At 41.0% G+C, this 14,409-nt stretch overlaps 1 protein-coding gene across 1 annotated transcript in view; it reads left to right on the forward strand.

Moving 5' to 3' along the window:
• Positions 1–13,705, forward strand: part of EDN3 (endothelin 3) — a 103,026-nt gene extending 89,321 nt beyond the window's left edge. Inside the window, exons 3-5 of the mRNA XM_044298814.1 lie at positions 5,411–5,569; positions 10,777–10,878; positions 12,753–13,705. Coding sequence (XP_044154749.1) covers positions 5,411–5,569; positions 10,777–10,843 — 226 coding nt within the window. The 3' untranslated portion in view covers positions 10,844–10,878; positions 12,753–13,705. The remainder of the gene's footprint in view (positions 1–5,410; positions 5,570–10,776; positions 10,879–12,752) is intronic.
• The last annotated feature ends 704 nt before the right edge of the window (positions 13,706–14,409 follow it).

Here is a 14,409-nt window from a genome sequence, read left to right on the forward strand (position 1 = left end):
TACAGTATCTCCAGCAGTCTCATACAGAATCAATGGAGTGTTTAGCACATGATCGAACAACTGCTCCATTCTTTTCATTTTGAGGGGCCCCATGAGGTATGAGGCCCTATTATATGGTGGCCCCAGTGGTCAGATCTCCACTAATCTAATGGTTAATATTCTGTGGATACAGAATTAATGTCCTCAGGACAGAGCATCAGTATCAGATTAGTGGGGTCCAACTCCCAGGACACAGCTGATCAGCTGTTCGAAGAGGCTTGGTGCTCTGTGAGCCCTGTGGCTACTTCCTAGGTTATGTGATGCCATCATAGATCGGTCACATGGCCTAGTTGTAGCTCTGCCCCATTCAACTCAAAGGTGCTAAGCTGCAATACCAAGCACAGCAGCTATATGATGTATGACACTGTGTTTGGTAAGTCCACTGGGGGCCTCTGGTGATCGCCGCAGCTTCCAGAAATAGCTGATCTGTGCAGGGTGCCAAGACTAAAACTCCTACTGATGTGTGGATAGGTCATCATTATTATTTCTCAGATAATCCCTTTTAGTGTCTTTGACTTTTCAAACAGTATTTGCATGATTAAAAGAAAGCTTCAGTTACAATCAGTATTCATAGTAATCTGTCCTGAGCTGCAGTATATGCTTAGGCTGTTTTATTCATGAACAAAATAGGGAATTCCTGTGTCATGCCACCCCATAAGGCAGATCGCAGAAGGTTGGGGGGAATTTGCCAGCTCTGACTCCATATATGCATATGTCCATATAAGGAGTCAGTGTTATGAATATAAATCTAATTTAGACTCTATTTTTGAAATGTCTCTGTGAGGATTTGAACGCTCAACCTTCTACATTAAGGGCAAGAAACTTAACCACTGGGCTATAGTGCTCAATGCTAAAGTCAGTGCTGAAAAACCTCATAGAAGTGTCTCTCATATAATACAAGATAAATTTCTATGCTGTTTTTAACAAAATATAAACTTCTATGAGGTTTTTAAGCACTGACATAGAATTGAGCACTATAGCCCAGTGGTTAAGGTTCTTGCCCTTAATATAGAAGTTTGTGAGTTCAAATCCCTACATGAACTTTTTAAAAATAGAGGCTAAATAAAACTTAAATACACAGGGTGTTTCCAACAGTGAAAAAAGTTAAATTTATTGAGGAAAAAAATGGAGCAAAACATAAAATATGATCAAATAACACCCGTATTAGCCTACACCAGGCATGTCCAAACTTCGGCCCTCCAGCTGTTGCAAAACTACAACTCCCAGAATGCCCTAATAGCTGTAAGCTATCAGGCATGCTGGGAGTTGTAGTTTTGCAACAGCTGGAGGACCGCAGTTTGGACGTGTCTGGCCTACACCAACCTTTTTAACTTGTGTAAACCAGTATTTTTTTCCTGTGGGGATTTGAACTCACAACCTTCTACAATACAGGTAAAAACCTTAACCACTGGGCTATAGAGCTCAACTTTAAGTTGATTAAGTTACAGCTGAAAAACCTCATAGAAGTTTCTCTTGTATAATGCAAGAGAAACTTCTATGATGTTTTTCAGCACTGAAATAGCATTGAGCTCTACAGCCCAGTGGTTTAGGTTTTTGCCCTTAATGTAAAAGGTTGTGAGTTTGAATCCCCACAGAAACATAAAAAAATAGAGGCTAAATGAAACTTAAATACACAAGGTGTCCCCAACAGTGAAAAGTTTGAATTTATTGTGGAAAAAAAAATGGAACAAAACGTAAAATATGATCAAATAACACCCACATTAACCCACACCAACCTTTTTAACATGTATAACCAGTATTTTTTGTCAGGGAAAGGTGAAAACCCTTACTCAGGACCTCAATAAGCCCACTCACTGCAGCAAGCTAAGCCTCACCAGGACTCACTTCGTAAAAAAAATTTAAAAAAAAATTTCATTGTAATATTCTGATCGTCATAACTTTTTTATAGTTATGTCCACAGAGATGTGGGGGGGCTAATTTTTGGTGGGATGATCTGTCATTTCTGACCATACCATTTGGGTTGTGTATGACTTGATGATACATATTACTTGCAGCTGCGGGGGACTTCGATGGGGTCTTCCACAGCCCTAAGTTTTACAAATATTTTAATGGCTCTATATAAAGAAAAATGTATCTTCGGACCGGGAAAATTACATCATACGTCCACATGGTTTCACTATGTGGATGATATTTTCCTACTCGGGAAAGATACTGAAGGATCACTGAAAACATTTATGGAATATTTGAATTTATGCCATGAAACTATCAAATTTCAGTTGCAATATCATCCAAGAATTATTCAATTCTTAGACGTAGAAGTTATAAAAAATGACAAAGGAGGGTTCGATACTGTACTATACTCTAAACCCACGGATCGGAATAATTTATTATTATACTCAAGTCATCATCCTCCAGATATCTTTAAAAGTATACCTAAAAGTCAATTAATTTGTACAAAATAGATAACTCAAACAAATCATGACTATGAGAAGCAGAAAAATGTTGTCATTAAAAAATTCCTAGATTGGGGATATCCAAAAAAAATGATTAGTAATATAGAAAAAGAAGTAGACTTAATTCCCAAAGATTCCCTTCTGACTAGAAAAATAAAAATAACCTAATGATTGCCCAATGTATATAGGAACTTATGAGTTCACCTTGGATTAAAAAACTATTAATAAATATTGGGATTTACTACAACATGATAAAAAAAACTCTTTAAACAAAAACCACATTTTCCATATAGAAAAGGGAAATCAATAGGTAATCGATTAATCAAAGGTGACCTAAAAATACAAAAGAAAAATCGACATACTTTTTTCGCCACAAGCAAAAAGGGATCATTTCCATGTTTATCCTGTATGAATTGTAATCAGATCATAAAAGGAAATACAATAAATCATCCTAGGAAAGGATACAATATACCTATGTACCACTATGCTACATGTTTGACTACAAATGTCATTTATGGCATTAGATGTCCTTGCAGCATGTGATATATAGGACAGACAAAAAGAGAAATCTGAATAAGGCTTAACGAGCATAGATCAAGCATAAAAAGATTTATGGAGGATGTGGATAAAAAAAAAGTAAGAAAGAAAGTAATAATAAAAATGAGGAGACTACGCTACTGCAACACTGTAGCAAAAGAAAACACAAATGGAATGAGTTAAAATGGGTAGTATTAGAATATGTGAACCCCGGACAAACTCCAGAAGAAAATAAATGTAAACTACTACAACATGAAACAAGATGGATCGCAAAGATGGAAACACTCAAACCAAAGGGGTTAAATGACATATGTAGTTTCAGGGTATTTTTGTGAATCAGCTTTTGTGTAACCATATGTTTTTAATGTTGATGATTGAGACATGAGAACTAAGCAGAGCTGGCGCCACCCATAAGCAGAGTAGGCCACCGCATAGAGCGCACTCTTTCTGGGGGCGCCGGCTCTCTGGAGTCTGACCGCAATAAAAGTCACAGTAGCAGACTGCTACTAGCAGTGGCGTTGCGAGGGGGGGTGCAGTGGGTGCGGGCCGCATCGGGTGACATGTCTGATGGGGTGATCCCGGTCCGGACCCAACACGCATGCCTGCGCAGCCAGCCCCTCCCGTTTAAAATTATACTGTTACAGCTCCCTGGCGGCGGCCCTGTCATTGCACTATCCTCCTGAGAGCGTACAGCGTCAGGACGTAGTGCGCGCACTATGACCTGACGCTGCACACTGTCAGGTGACAGTGCAGCGCCAGCGGGAAGACAGGAGCGCGAGGAAATGGAGCCGCAGTGTTCTAGGTAAGTATTGTAGTATGTAGTTTGTTCTGCCTGCTGCCAAGATTTAAGTTTTGATGGGGGGGCACTGGGGGCTGAGTGGGGGGTCTTTGGGCTTATATGAGGTCTGAATGTCTTTTTTCTACTGTATTTGAGGTGTTAGAAATATTGGAATATTATAATATGTAACGGGACTGCTGTAGAATATCTAGAAATTAGCTGGTCAAGTAAAATGTTGCATGCAACAATCATTAAATAGGTGGTCGACAAAAAAGGGACGGGCCATAGGGTGTGGTCAATGGGCGGCTAAATTTGCTTTTTTGCCTAGGGTGGCAAAAATCCTTGCACCAGCCCTGGAACTAAGAGTATTTAAGTTGTCTGGTTGCACCTGATAGCCATGCACGAGTAAGGGGGCGTGACCCCCGAAACATCGCACATGGTGGAGTAGGTTACAACTCAGGCGTCTCAGAAACACAGGCCTGTGAGCCTAGAAACTGCTTTTAATGTTTTGCAAATAAAGGACTGAAAGTGCAAGCACTTCATAAAAAGTGAGTAGCAGTTTTTCCTCACTCATACATGAAAGCTAAGAGCTACAGTATATACAACTGAATTGTATTGAGATTATGGACACCAAGTCAGAGTGAGACTCAAGGTCAGTTGGTATCCACTAGTGGCAGTAATTTGATATTTTGTTGTGTATAACTGTTTATTAAATTTTCTTGGGAGATAAAGTGATGAAAAAAAATCAAAACGGCCTTTTAAAAAAAAAAAATCTGTTATGCCATTCACCATATGGGTTAACTTTTTAAGATATTTTAATGGCATGGGCGCTTTCGCATGTGGCGATGCACATAATTCTATTTTTATTTTTTTGTTTCTTTTTATTTTGGGGAATGGGGGTGATTTCAATTTTTATGTTTTTCGAAACTTATTTTACATTTTTTTTCTTTTCTTTTAAGTCCCGCAAGTGGACCACATCTTACAATCATCAGAAATAATTTTCTCTATTATTATGTATAGAAATCACTTTATCACAGTTCTGTGCTGCCATCTAGTGGCTTGAACTGGGATATACTAACAATGAGCCTGGAAGCCTAATACAGGTTGCGGATCATTCTTAGAACAGGGTGCTTTCCCTGATCTCCTCTGGGGGAAAGCGCGCCTGAAGAGGAATCCATTGCTTTCGGTTTTTAACACTCTCAGGTGCCATGAGTAAGGGGAACTCATTGCTGTGAGGGGAGGGGGGCATGTAGCATATTCTGGGGCCATGAGGGTGAAGAACTGTGTGAGCAGCTATACGGGGTGTAAATCTGCCGGAATCGACAGAATGTAACTGTGTTGTTAGTACATTATTACAAGATTTGGGGCCCCACTTTTGATTTTGCCCAGGGCCACATTTTGTGTAAAGCTGCCCCGGCATACGTCTAGAGTTTCCAATTTGTTTCAATGGTTTTTCCGTGACCAAAAATGATCTAGTCACAGTGGATAAAATATAAATGTTAGATCAGTGGGTCTTCAACCTTTGGGACATCCTTTGTTACTCCTTCCCACCATGGTTGACCATAAGAGTTGAATGACATTGATGGAGTTAGTGGAGTATTGCCTCTTCAGGTGATTTTTACTTACCATCTTTGTCTTACAGGAGAACAGTGCCATATGGACTATCCAGTTACAGGGGAAGCGTACGAGAAAAACGAGATGCAGACAGAAGGCGGATGAGCTCCTTGACACAGCCCCGGTGTTCATGTACAGACCCAAGTGACCAGCGCTGTGTCAACTTTTGCAAACAGAAGACAGACAGGTAAGAGTTCAGGCTATGATCAGTAGACCCTCTACGGGTCATCATTAAGGAATGTTGAATAGAGGTAGTTCCGCTGTTAGGGATACTTGAAAACCACATTTCAAAACACAAGGCTATCTCACAATGAAAGAGTCAACCAGTGTATTGCCCATATGAAGTGTCTTTTACAACCTTTTAAACCACTCATTCTCAAGGCAACATCCATGTTTTGCTTTCTTGGAAATTAAGCAAAAAGTCAAGACAGTAACAAAAATAAAAAATTCAATGGCCCTCATTTACTAATGTGATTGCATCTAGACCTTGGCCTAAAATGGGCTAAGATTTGGCACAATTTCTCTTAATTTGCCACAATTGGGCAGATCTAGTTTAAGAAAAATGTTCTGCATCTGGCTTCACAAGAAGAGGGACATAGCCTAAGATGCAACATTTTGCACTCAAAATTCTGTTACACAATAGTATCAAACCATGCACCAAATTTATCATCCAGCCTGAACCACTGCAACAAATTTGGACACCCTTTTAGACTTGAAATGTTTACAGGGTTGGTAAATCTTTACTAATTTGCTTTACTTTTGGTGCCTCGGAATGGAATAGAGGAATAAGCACCTGGACATTACACAGTTACATAAGGTTGAAAAAGAGAATGGCAAAACACCTACTGCAAGAGGTGGATCCAATTTGCCCCATATTAGGGGGGGAACAAATACTTCCTGACTCTAAATCTGGTCAGAATGAATACCTAGATCACCTCCACTAATGTAGTACCCATATTATATACAGATGCAGCTGAGCTAAACTTGAGTAAAAAACTTTGAGTAAAACATTTCACAAAAAGGTTAACTAACTCTTTCAATGTATTTCAATGGCTTATCAATTATCAGAGTCAATTTTAGCTCGGCTACATCTGTATAAAAAGGCCCGGTACTATTACGCTACTGTAAGTTCAGTGCTCTAATAATATGGAGCTGTCATGTCATCGGCCCAGGAGCTGAGCCTATGCCATTGCTTGAAGGTGCCAGCTGTATTATACAGCTGGCATCCTGTTCTCACTTCCGGGATCGAAGCTGACTCCAATCCAGACAGTTTAACCCTTCAGATGCCAAGGTCAATAGCAACAGCAGCATCTGATTGGTTAGAAAGAATGGATGGAGCTCCCTCTGTCCTCTGATTGGCACCCCACAAATGCAACTGCAGGGTGGCGAGTTCTTGTCATGGCAGCTGGGGCCTCTGTTACACCCTGTCTCTCGGAGGATTTAATTGAATGTTAGTCTATATCTCTGTACATTGTCATACATTTCCGATATATACAGGGAGTGCAGAATTATTAGGCAAATTAGTATTTTGACCACATCATCCTCTTTATGCATGTTGTCTTACTCCAAGCTGTATAGGCTTGAAAGCCTACTACCAATTAAACATATTAGGTGATGTGCATCTCTGTAATGAGAAGGGGTGTGTTCTAATGACATCAACACCCTATATCAGGTGTGCATAATTATTAGGCAACTTCCTTTCCTTTGGCAAAATGGGTCAAAAGAAGGACTTGACAGGCTCAGAAAAGTCAAAAATAGTGAGATATCTTGCAGAGGGATGCAGCACTCTTAAAATTGCAAAGCTTCTGAAGCGTGATCATCGAACAATCAAGCGTTTCATTCAAAATAGTCAACAGGGTCGCAAGAAGCGTGTGGAAAAACCAAGGCGCAAAATAACTGCCCATGAACTGAGAAAAGTCAAGCGTGCAGCTGCCAAGATGCCACTTGCCACCAGTTTGGCCATATTTCAGAGCTGCAACATCACTGGAGTGCCCAAAAGCACAAGGTGTGCAATACTCAGAGACATGGCCAAGGTAAGAAAGGCTGAAAGACGACCACCACTGAACAAGACACACAAGCTGAAACGTCAAGACTGGGCCAAGAAATATCTCAAGACTGATTTTTCTAAGGTTTTATGGACTGATGAAATGAGAGTGAGTCTTGATGGGCCAGATGGATGGGCCCGTGGCTGGATTGGTAAAGGGCAGAGAGCTCCAGTCCGACTCAGACGCCAGCAAGGTGGAGGTGGAGTACTGGTTTGGGCTGGTATCATCAAAGATGAGCTTGTGGGGCCTTTTCGGGTTGAGGATGGAGTCAAGCTCAACTCCCAGTCCTACTGCCAGTTTCTGGAAGACACCTTCTTCAAGCAGTGGTACAGGAAGAAGTCTGCATCCTTCAAGAAAAACATGATTTTCATGCAGGACAATGCTCCATCACACGCGTCCAAGTACTCCACAGCGTGGCTGGCAAGAAAGGGTATAAAAGAAGAAAATCTAATGACATGGCCTCCTTGTTCACCTGATCTGAACCCCATTGAGAACCTGTGGTCCATCATCAAATGTGAGATTTACAAGGAGGGAAAACAGTACACCTCGATGAACAGTGTCTGGGAGGCTGTGGTTGCTGCTGCACGCAATGTTGATGGTGAACAGATCAAAACACTGACAGAATCCATGGATGGCAGGCTTTTGAGTGTCCTTGCAAAGAAAGGTGGCTATATTGGTCACTGATTTGTTGTTGTTTTGTTTTTGAATGTCAGAAATGTATATTTGTGAATGTTGAGATGTTATATTGGTTTCACTGGTAAAAATAAATAATTGAAATGGGTATATATTTGTTTTTTGTTAAGTTGCCTAATAATTATGCACAGTAATAGTCACCTGCACACACAGATATCCCCCTATAATAGCTAAAACTAAAACCAAACTAAAAACTACTTCCAAAAATATTCAGCTTTGATATTAATGAGTTTTTTGGGTTCATTGAGAACATGGTTGTTGTTCAATAATAAAATGAATCCTCAAAAATACAACTTGCCTAATAATTCTGCACTCCCTGTACAGTGTGTGTGTGTGTGTATATATATACATATATATATATATATATATATATATATATATACAGTACAGACCAAAAGTTTGGACACACCTTCTCATTCAAAGAGTTTTCTTTATTTTCATGACTATGAAAATTGGAGATTCACACTGAAGGCATCAAAACTATGAATTAACACATGTGGAATTATATACATAACAAAAAAGTGTGAAACAACTGAAAATATGTCATATTCTAGGTTCTTCAAAGTAGCCACCTTTTGCTTTGATTACTGCTTTGCACACTCTTAGCATTCTCTTGATGAGCTTCAAGAGGTAGTCACCTGAAATGGTCTTCCAATAGTCTTGAAGGAGTTCCCAGAGATGCTTAGCACTTGTTGGCCCTTTTGCCTTCACTCTGCGGTCCAGCTCACCCCAAATCATCTCGATTGGGTTCAGGTCTGGTGACTGTGGAGGCCAGGTCATCTGGTGCAGCACCCCATCACTCCCCTTCATGGTCAAATAGCCCTTACACAGCCTGGAGGTGTGTTTGGGGTCATTGTCCTGTTGAAAAATAAATGATGGTCCAACTAAACGCAAACCGGATGGAATAGCATGCCGCTGCAAGATGCTTTCTTCACCAAGAAAAAAATTCTTAGGTCATCCACCACAGTTGTTTTCCGTGGTCTTCCGGGTTATTTTTGTGTTGCTGAGCTCACCGGTGTGTTCCTTCTTTTTAAGAATGTTCCAAACAGTTGTTTTGCCCTAATGTTTTTGCTATCTCTCTGATGGGTTTGTTTTTTCAGCCTAATAATGGCTTGCTTCATTGATAGTCACAGCTCTTTGGATCTCATATTCCAAATGCAAATAGCAGACTTGAAATTAACTCTGGACCTTTTATCTGCTCATTGTAATTGGGATAATGAGGGAATAACACACACCTGGCCATGGAACAGTTGAGAAGCCAATTCTCCCATTACTTTTGGTCCCTTAACAAGTGGGAGGCACATATGCAAACTGTTGTTATTCCTGCACCGTTCACCTGATTTGGATGTAAATACCCTCAAATTAAAGCTGACAGTCTGCAATTAAAGCACATCTTGTTTGTTTCATTTTAAATCCATTGTGGTGGTGGGACCCGCACCTACAACGAGAACGGAGCATGGAGAGCTGTGGCTGGAGGACCCCAGATTTCCTTGGGTCCATTCACCTCCAAGCGCTGCTCCCCACTGCTCCTATAGAAGTGAATGGGAGCACACTACGCACGCGCGGCCCCTGCTCCCATTCATTTCTATGGGGCAGACGGAAATAGCCAAACCAGCTCTTGGCTATTTTCGGCGGCCCCGTAGAAATGAATGGAGGGTGGCTGCGCATGCGCAGTGCACCCTCCATTCATTTCCTTGCTCTGTTCTCATTGTAGGTGTGGGTCCCAGAGGTGGGACCCGCACCTATCTGACATTGGGGGCATATCCTAGCGATATGCCCCCTATTGTCTGAGATGGCAAATCCCCTTTAACCCTGCTACATCTGCAGCCAGCCAGTCGCAGGGGCAACACGTGAGGTACACGGTGGACCGATGAGGGGCCAAATAGTTTACTCATGGTTAGCAGATAGCCTCCCTGGGCTGGCAGCACAGTGTTGAGGTGGACAGCACGAAATCCTCCGGGGCACACTCTGTGGTAAGAAGCATCAGCCAAGATGGTGGTTGAGGTGCCCTTCATGTTAGGGGTGCTTAGGGTGCTTGTTGCGGCTGAGTCCCTTGATGGTTTTTGTCGTGACGCCAGTACCGTTAATGGTGGTACAACCATAGGTAGTAATAATGAGGTAGACAGTGGTGAAATGCAACTCACAACTTTTACTTTGGATGCCTTTTGGTTGCAGCAGTACAAATATGCAGTCTCTAGATGGTACAGAGTTAATTTTGCAAATCCGCCCGGCCGTGTGTTCTGTGATGTCACCAGCTCTGATTGGTGGGCTTTAGCGCTGCCCTAGCCATTTTACAGGCTAGGGCAGAGATAAAGTGCGCCCATCAGTCACCAGGTTCACTGCTGGGCGGAAGCTTCCGCCTGGCAGGCCTAAGGAGAGCCCGGTACCTCACCGGATCTCCTGAAAATGCCTTTGCCCTGCGCGATTCAACACAGGGCAAAGGAGAGCATCGAAATGCTCTTGTCTGGGGGCTGTTTGGGTGAAAATATGGGTATGTCTGGGTTCAGCTCTGGGGTCTTTTGTAACTGGCCTTTTTTTTTTTACTTTATTGTTTGTATAGTTTCTTTATATGTTTTTTTGTTTTTGTTTGTATCACAATGATTGACTACTGGTTGAAATGGACATAATCTAATTCTCTGTTTTCTGACCCCTCTAGACCCTTAAGGCAAAGAACGCGCAGAGATCTCAGAATAAAACTGACAAGAATACGTGCTGCAGCATGAACGCCAGCCACTGTGGTCAGGCCTGCAGCACACAGGTAGGTGGTACAAATTTGGCACATGATGAATAGTGTCTGATTAGAAAGTCACTGGGAACTCGTTTTCTGCAGATAATGTCAGTAGAAACTTGCCAGATTGACACAGCACATGTCTAGACCAGCACTTTGTACTAGAAGGCAATATACAGGACTGCCTGCCACTGAAATGGATGTGAACTACTGATGCTCCTTAACTCCTTACTGACCAGTCTGTTTTGGGCATTAATAATTTTTTTCTTTTTCATTAACCCATTCCAAGAGCAACAATTATTTTTGGGTTATTTCGTTGACTTAGGGCTCATGCACACAAACGTATTTTCTTTCCGCGTCCGTTCCATTTTTTTGCGGACCGTATGCGGAAGCATTCATTTCAGTGGGTCCGCAAAAAAAAAAATTTAAGTTATTCCGTATCCATTCCGTTTTCGTATGTCCGTATTTCCGTTCTGCAAAAAAATAGAACATGTCCTATCATTGTCCGTATTACGGAGAAGGATAGTACTGTTCTATTAGGGGCCAGCATTTACGTTCCGCAAATTACGGAATGCACACGGATGTCATCCGTAATTTTTGAGGTTTCATTTTTTGTGGACCGCAAAATACATACAGTCGTGCATGAGGCAGAGTTCACACTTCAGTTATTTGGTCAGTTATTTCCATCAGTTATTGTGAGCCAAAACCAGTAGTGAAGATAAGGTATAATTAAATGAATTCCTCTATTCCAGGGGTCAGCAACCTTCGGCGCTCCAGCTGCTGTTAAACTACAATTCCCAGCAGGCCTTATTCATTTCTATGGGAGTTCGGAGAAGAGCAGAGTAAGTATGCATGCTGGGAGTTGTAGTTTCACAACAGCTGCAGTGCCGGACTTGCCTACCCCTGCTTTATTCTGTATTTTTGACCCGCATCTGCTTTTGGCTCCCAGTAACTCATGGAAATAACTGACCAAATAAAGTGTGAACTTGGCCTTAATCCTATGAAGGCTTTTTTTTTTTTTTTTTTGTCGTAGTTTTAAGTACACATAAGCAAGTGGCAAGTAAGCAATTCTGGCATTTTTTATTTTTTTATTACAGCGTTCACCATATGCCATAAGTTGCATGATAATTGTGTAGTGTGGGTTTTTATGGACACCGTCATACCAAATATGGAGGGGATTTCTTTTTTGCTATGGTTTCCATTGAAGTGATTTTCTTTCAGTGGAAAAAAGGGGTCTTTTTAACTTGGGATTGTTTTTTTATTTATTTAATAAACATTTTTATTTTTTTTACTATTTACTAGTCCCACAAGGACTTTAAGGACATTAATAGGCAATCTTTTGATCGCTTCTAAAATACATTGTGGTGTGCATGAAGTTCAGTGTATTATACTGTCAGTGCTATACTGACAGACACCAGCAGGCTGTGCCAGAGAGATGCAGCCTGCTCGGGAAACACTGCAGGCAGGCCTAGGGCCTTCATTGGGCCCAAGGCTTCCATACGAAGACATCAGCACCCCGCAATCTCATTCATCACCTGCCAATGGGAAACAGAGGGTGCTCCCTCTATGTCAACCACTTAGATGCTGAGGGCAATATTGAGGTCACTATTAAGTGTTTAAATGGCCAGACTCTTTTAAGACAAACTGTTGTAATTCAAGGACAGATAGCCGATTGTTGGGAAACCCACTGATTGTGGTGGCGATTAAATGTGATGATTTCAGCTTCCCTTGACCAAACTTAATCATTGGGTCCTCATTGATTAAACAGGTCTTATCCTATTTATATGATAAAAACCCTTCAACTACATGTAATGAAATACATCTTTGCTAATACTTAGGTCTGTCCAATTGCATGTTTATGTACCTCAGTAGTTTTCTGATGCCTTTTCATCTTCTTAATCTAGGTTTGGAGATGCCATTTAGAACAAGTGAGTTTCCAAGATGCCTGAGATGACTCGTTACTGTATGTCGCAGACAGAGGACAAGGCCGCCCATCATCAACCCTTCAGGCACAAGAGAAATTACACATTTTGCCTTCTCAACATGTCTTTACCTCACAACCAGTATTTGCTTAGAGATGTGAAGAAAGATAATGGGCGCTTTCTATTGAGGAGAGATCTATCCATTGAAAAGTCCAACTGGTCACCCATTTGATCTTTAGAGGAAACTGAAACAAATTGCATTCCAATACAAGTTTTTTTTGTTTTTTGTAGAACTCAAACTCCATTTTCCACAGGAGCCCAGTAGTAGTTCTGTACATATGTATATTCAACCAATCTTGTAAAGGACAATTTCAGGCAAAAATTCTATGTTAAGTCTACTGCATAGCTTTTATACAGATAATTAAGGATAGGAAAGCTTTGCTTTGTCATCAACCTTCACCCACCATGCATCATCTCCTCTTACAGAAAAGTCTATATTCAAGGCTGGTGACAATTGTGCATGGACCGATACGGTGCAATGTGCAATCTGAGAATCCTAATTTTGCTACAGTATGTATCTGAAAATGCAAGCACATATACAGGGCCATAGTTAATATTGATTGGACCCTGGGCATGAATTTACTTGCGCCCCCTGGATCCCGCCTCCCCACACCCTAGCATGCAGTCACGCCCTCCACCACAACAAACACACACACAAAACAAACAAAAAATCCACACACCTCGTATAGTAGTAAACTTTAATAATGATGAGCGGCCAGTAGAGGTGTTCCTTAGCAGTAATATAAATACTGCCGTTTTTTTCTGAAAAGGCAAGGTTTACATTAAAAAGCTTGCAGAGACATGCTATAGACACCAGAACTACTACGTTTAGCTGTTGACTATAGTGTCCCTCAATATAGAGGAAAAAAAAGAATCAGCACAAAAGTATCAAATAAAATGGCTGTATCATTATTCTAAAAATTTAAAAAAAAAGCACAACTTCTGACTCAAATATATAGTATTTTGCAGATTACCTTTTTTTTTACAATGTGCAGATAGTACTGTGCTACTAACCCCTCCATCCACCCCTACATACATAGTAATACAGCGCCACATACAGCGTTAACACACACATGCTTTGTGAGACATGTTATCTAAACTAAATGCAACTAAATGCATTAAGCAATTGCTTTTCAATGGCCTTTGTTTCAAGATAACACGATGAGTTAAGAAATTTGAGTTAAGAGTGTGTTTGTTACCCCTGCTACATCTGTACCTCTTACATCCAGTGATGTCTATTTGATGTAGATGTTCTTTTTCCTCATCTTCTCCATTCAGACCAGACCACCATTTTTCAGCCATTTCTCATCTTTGCAGTTTGACAAACAAAATCTTTGTTCACTACTTTTCCATTATCCTCCCATCTTCTGGACAAATCATTCTACCACCCCCTATACTGTGCCGTTGTGCTCCCCAATACTATACTGCAGAAACAGATAACCCCCTCATGATAGTAGTACCATGCAGATAGTGACCGTCAAAAATTATTGGCACACGGTGTCCTAAAATAACTGCGCCCAGCAAATACTGCCCCTGACACTAATAGTGTAAACATAACGTCCCCCAAAAATAATTGTGG

Source organism: Bufo gargarizans, chromosome 6 (genome assembly GCF_014858855.1).
Source record: "Bufo gargarizans isolate SCDJY-AF-19 chromosome 6, ASM1485885v1, whole genome shotgun sequence".
Lineage (NCBI taxonomy): Eukaryota > Metazoa > Chordata > Amphibia > Anura > Bufonidae > Bufo > Bufo gargarizans.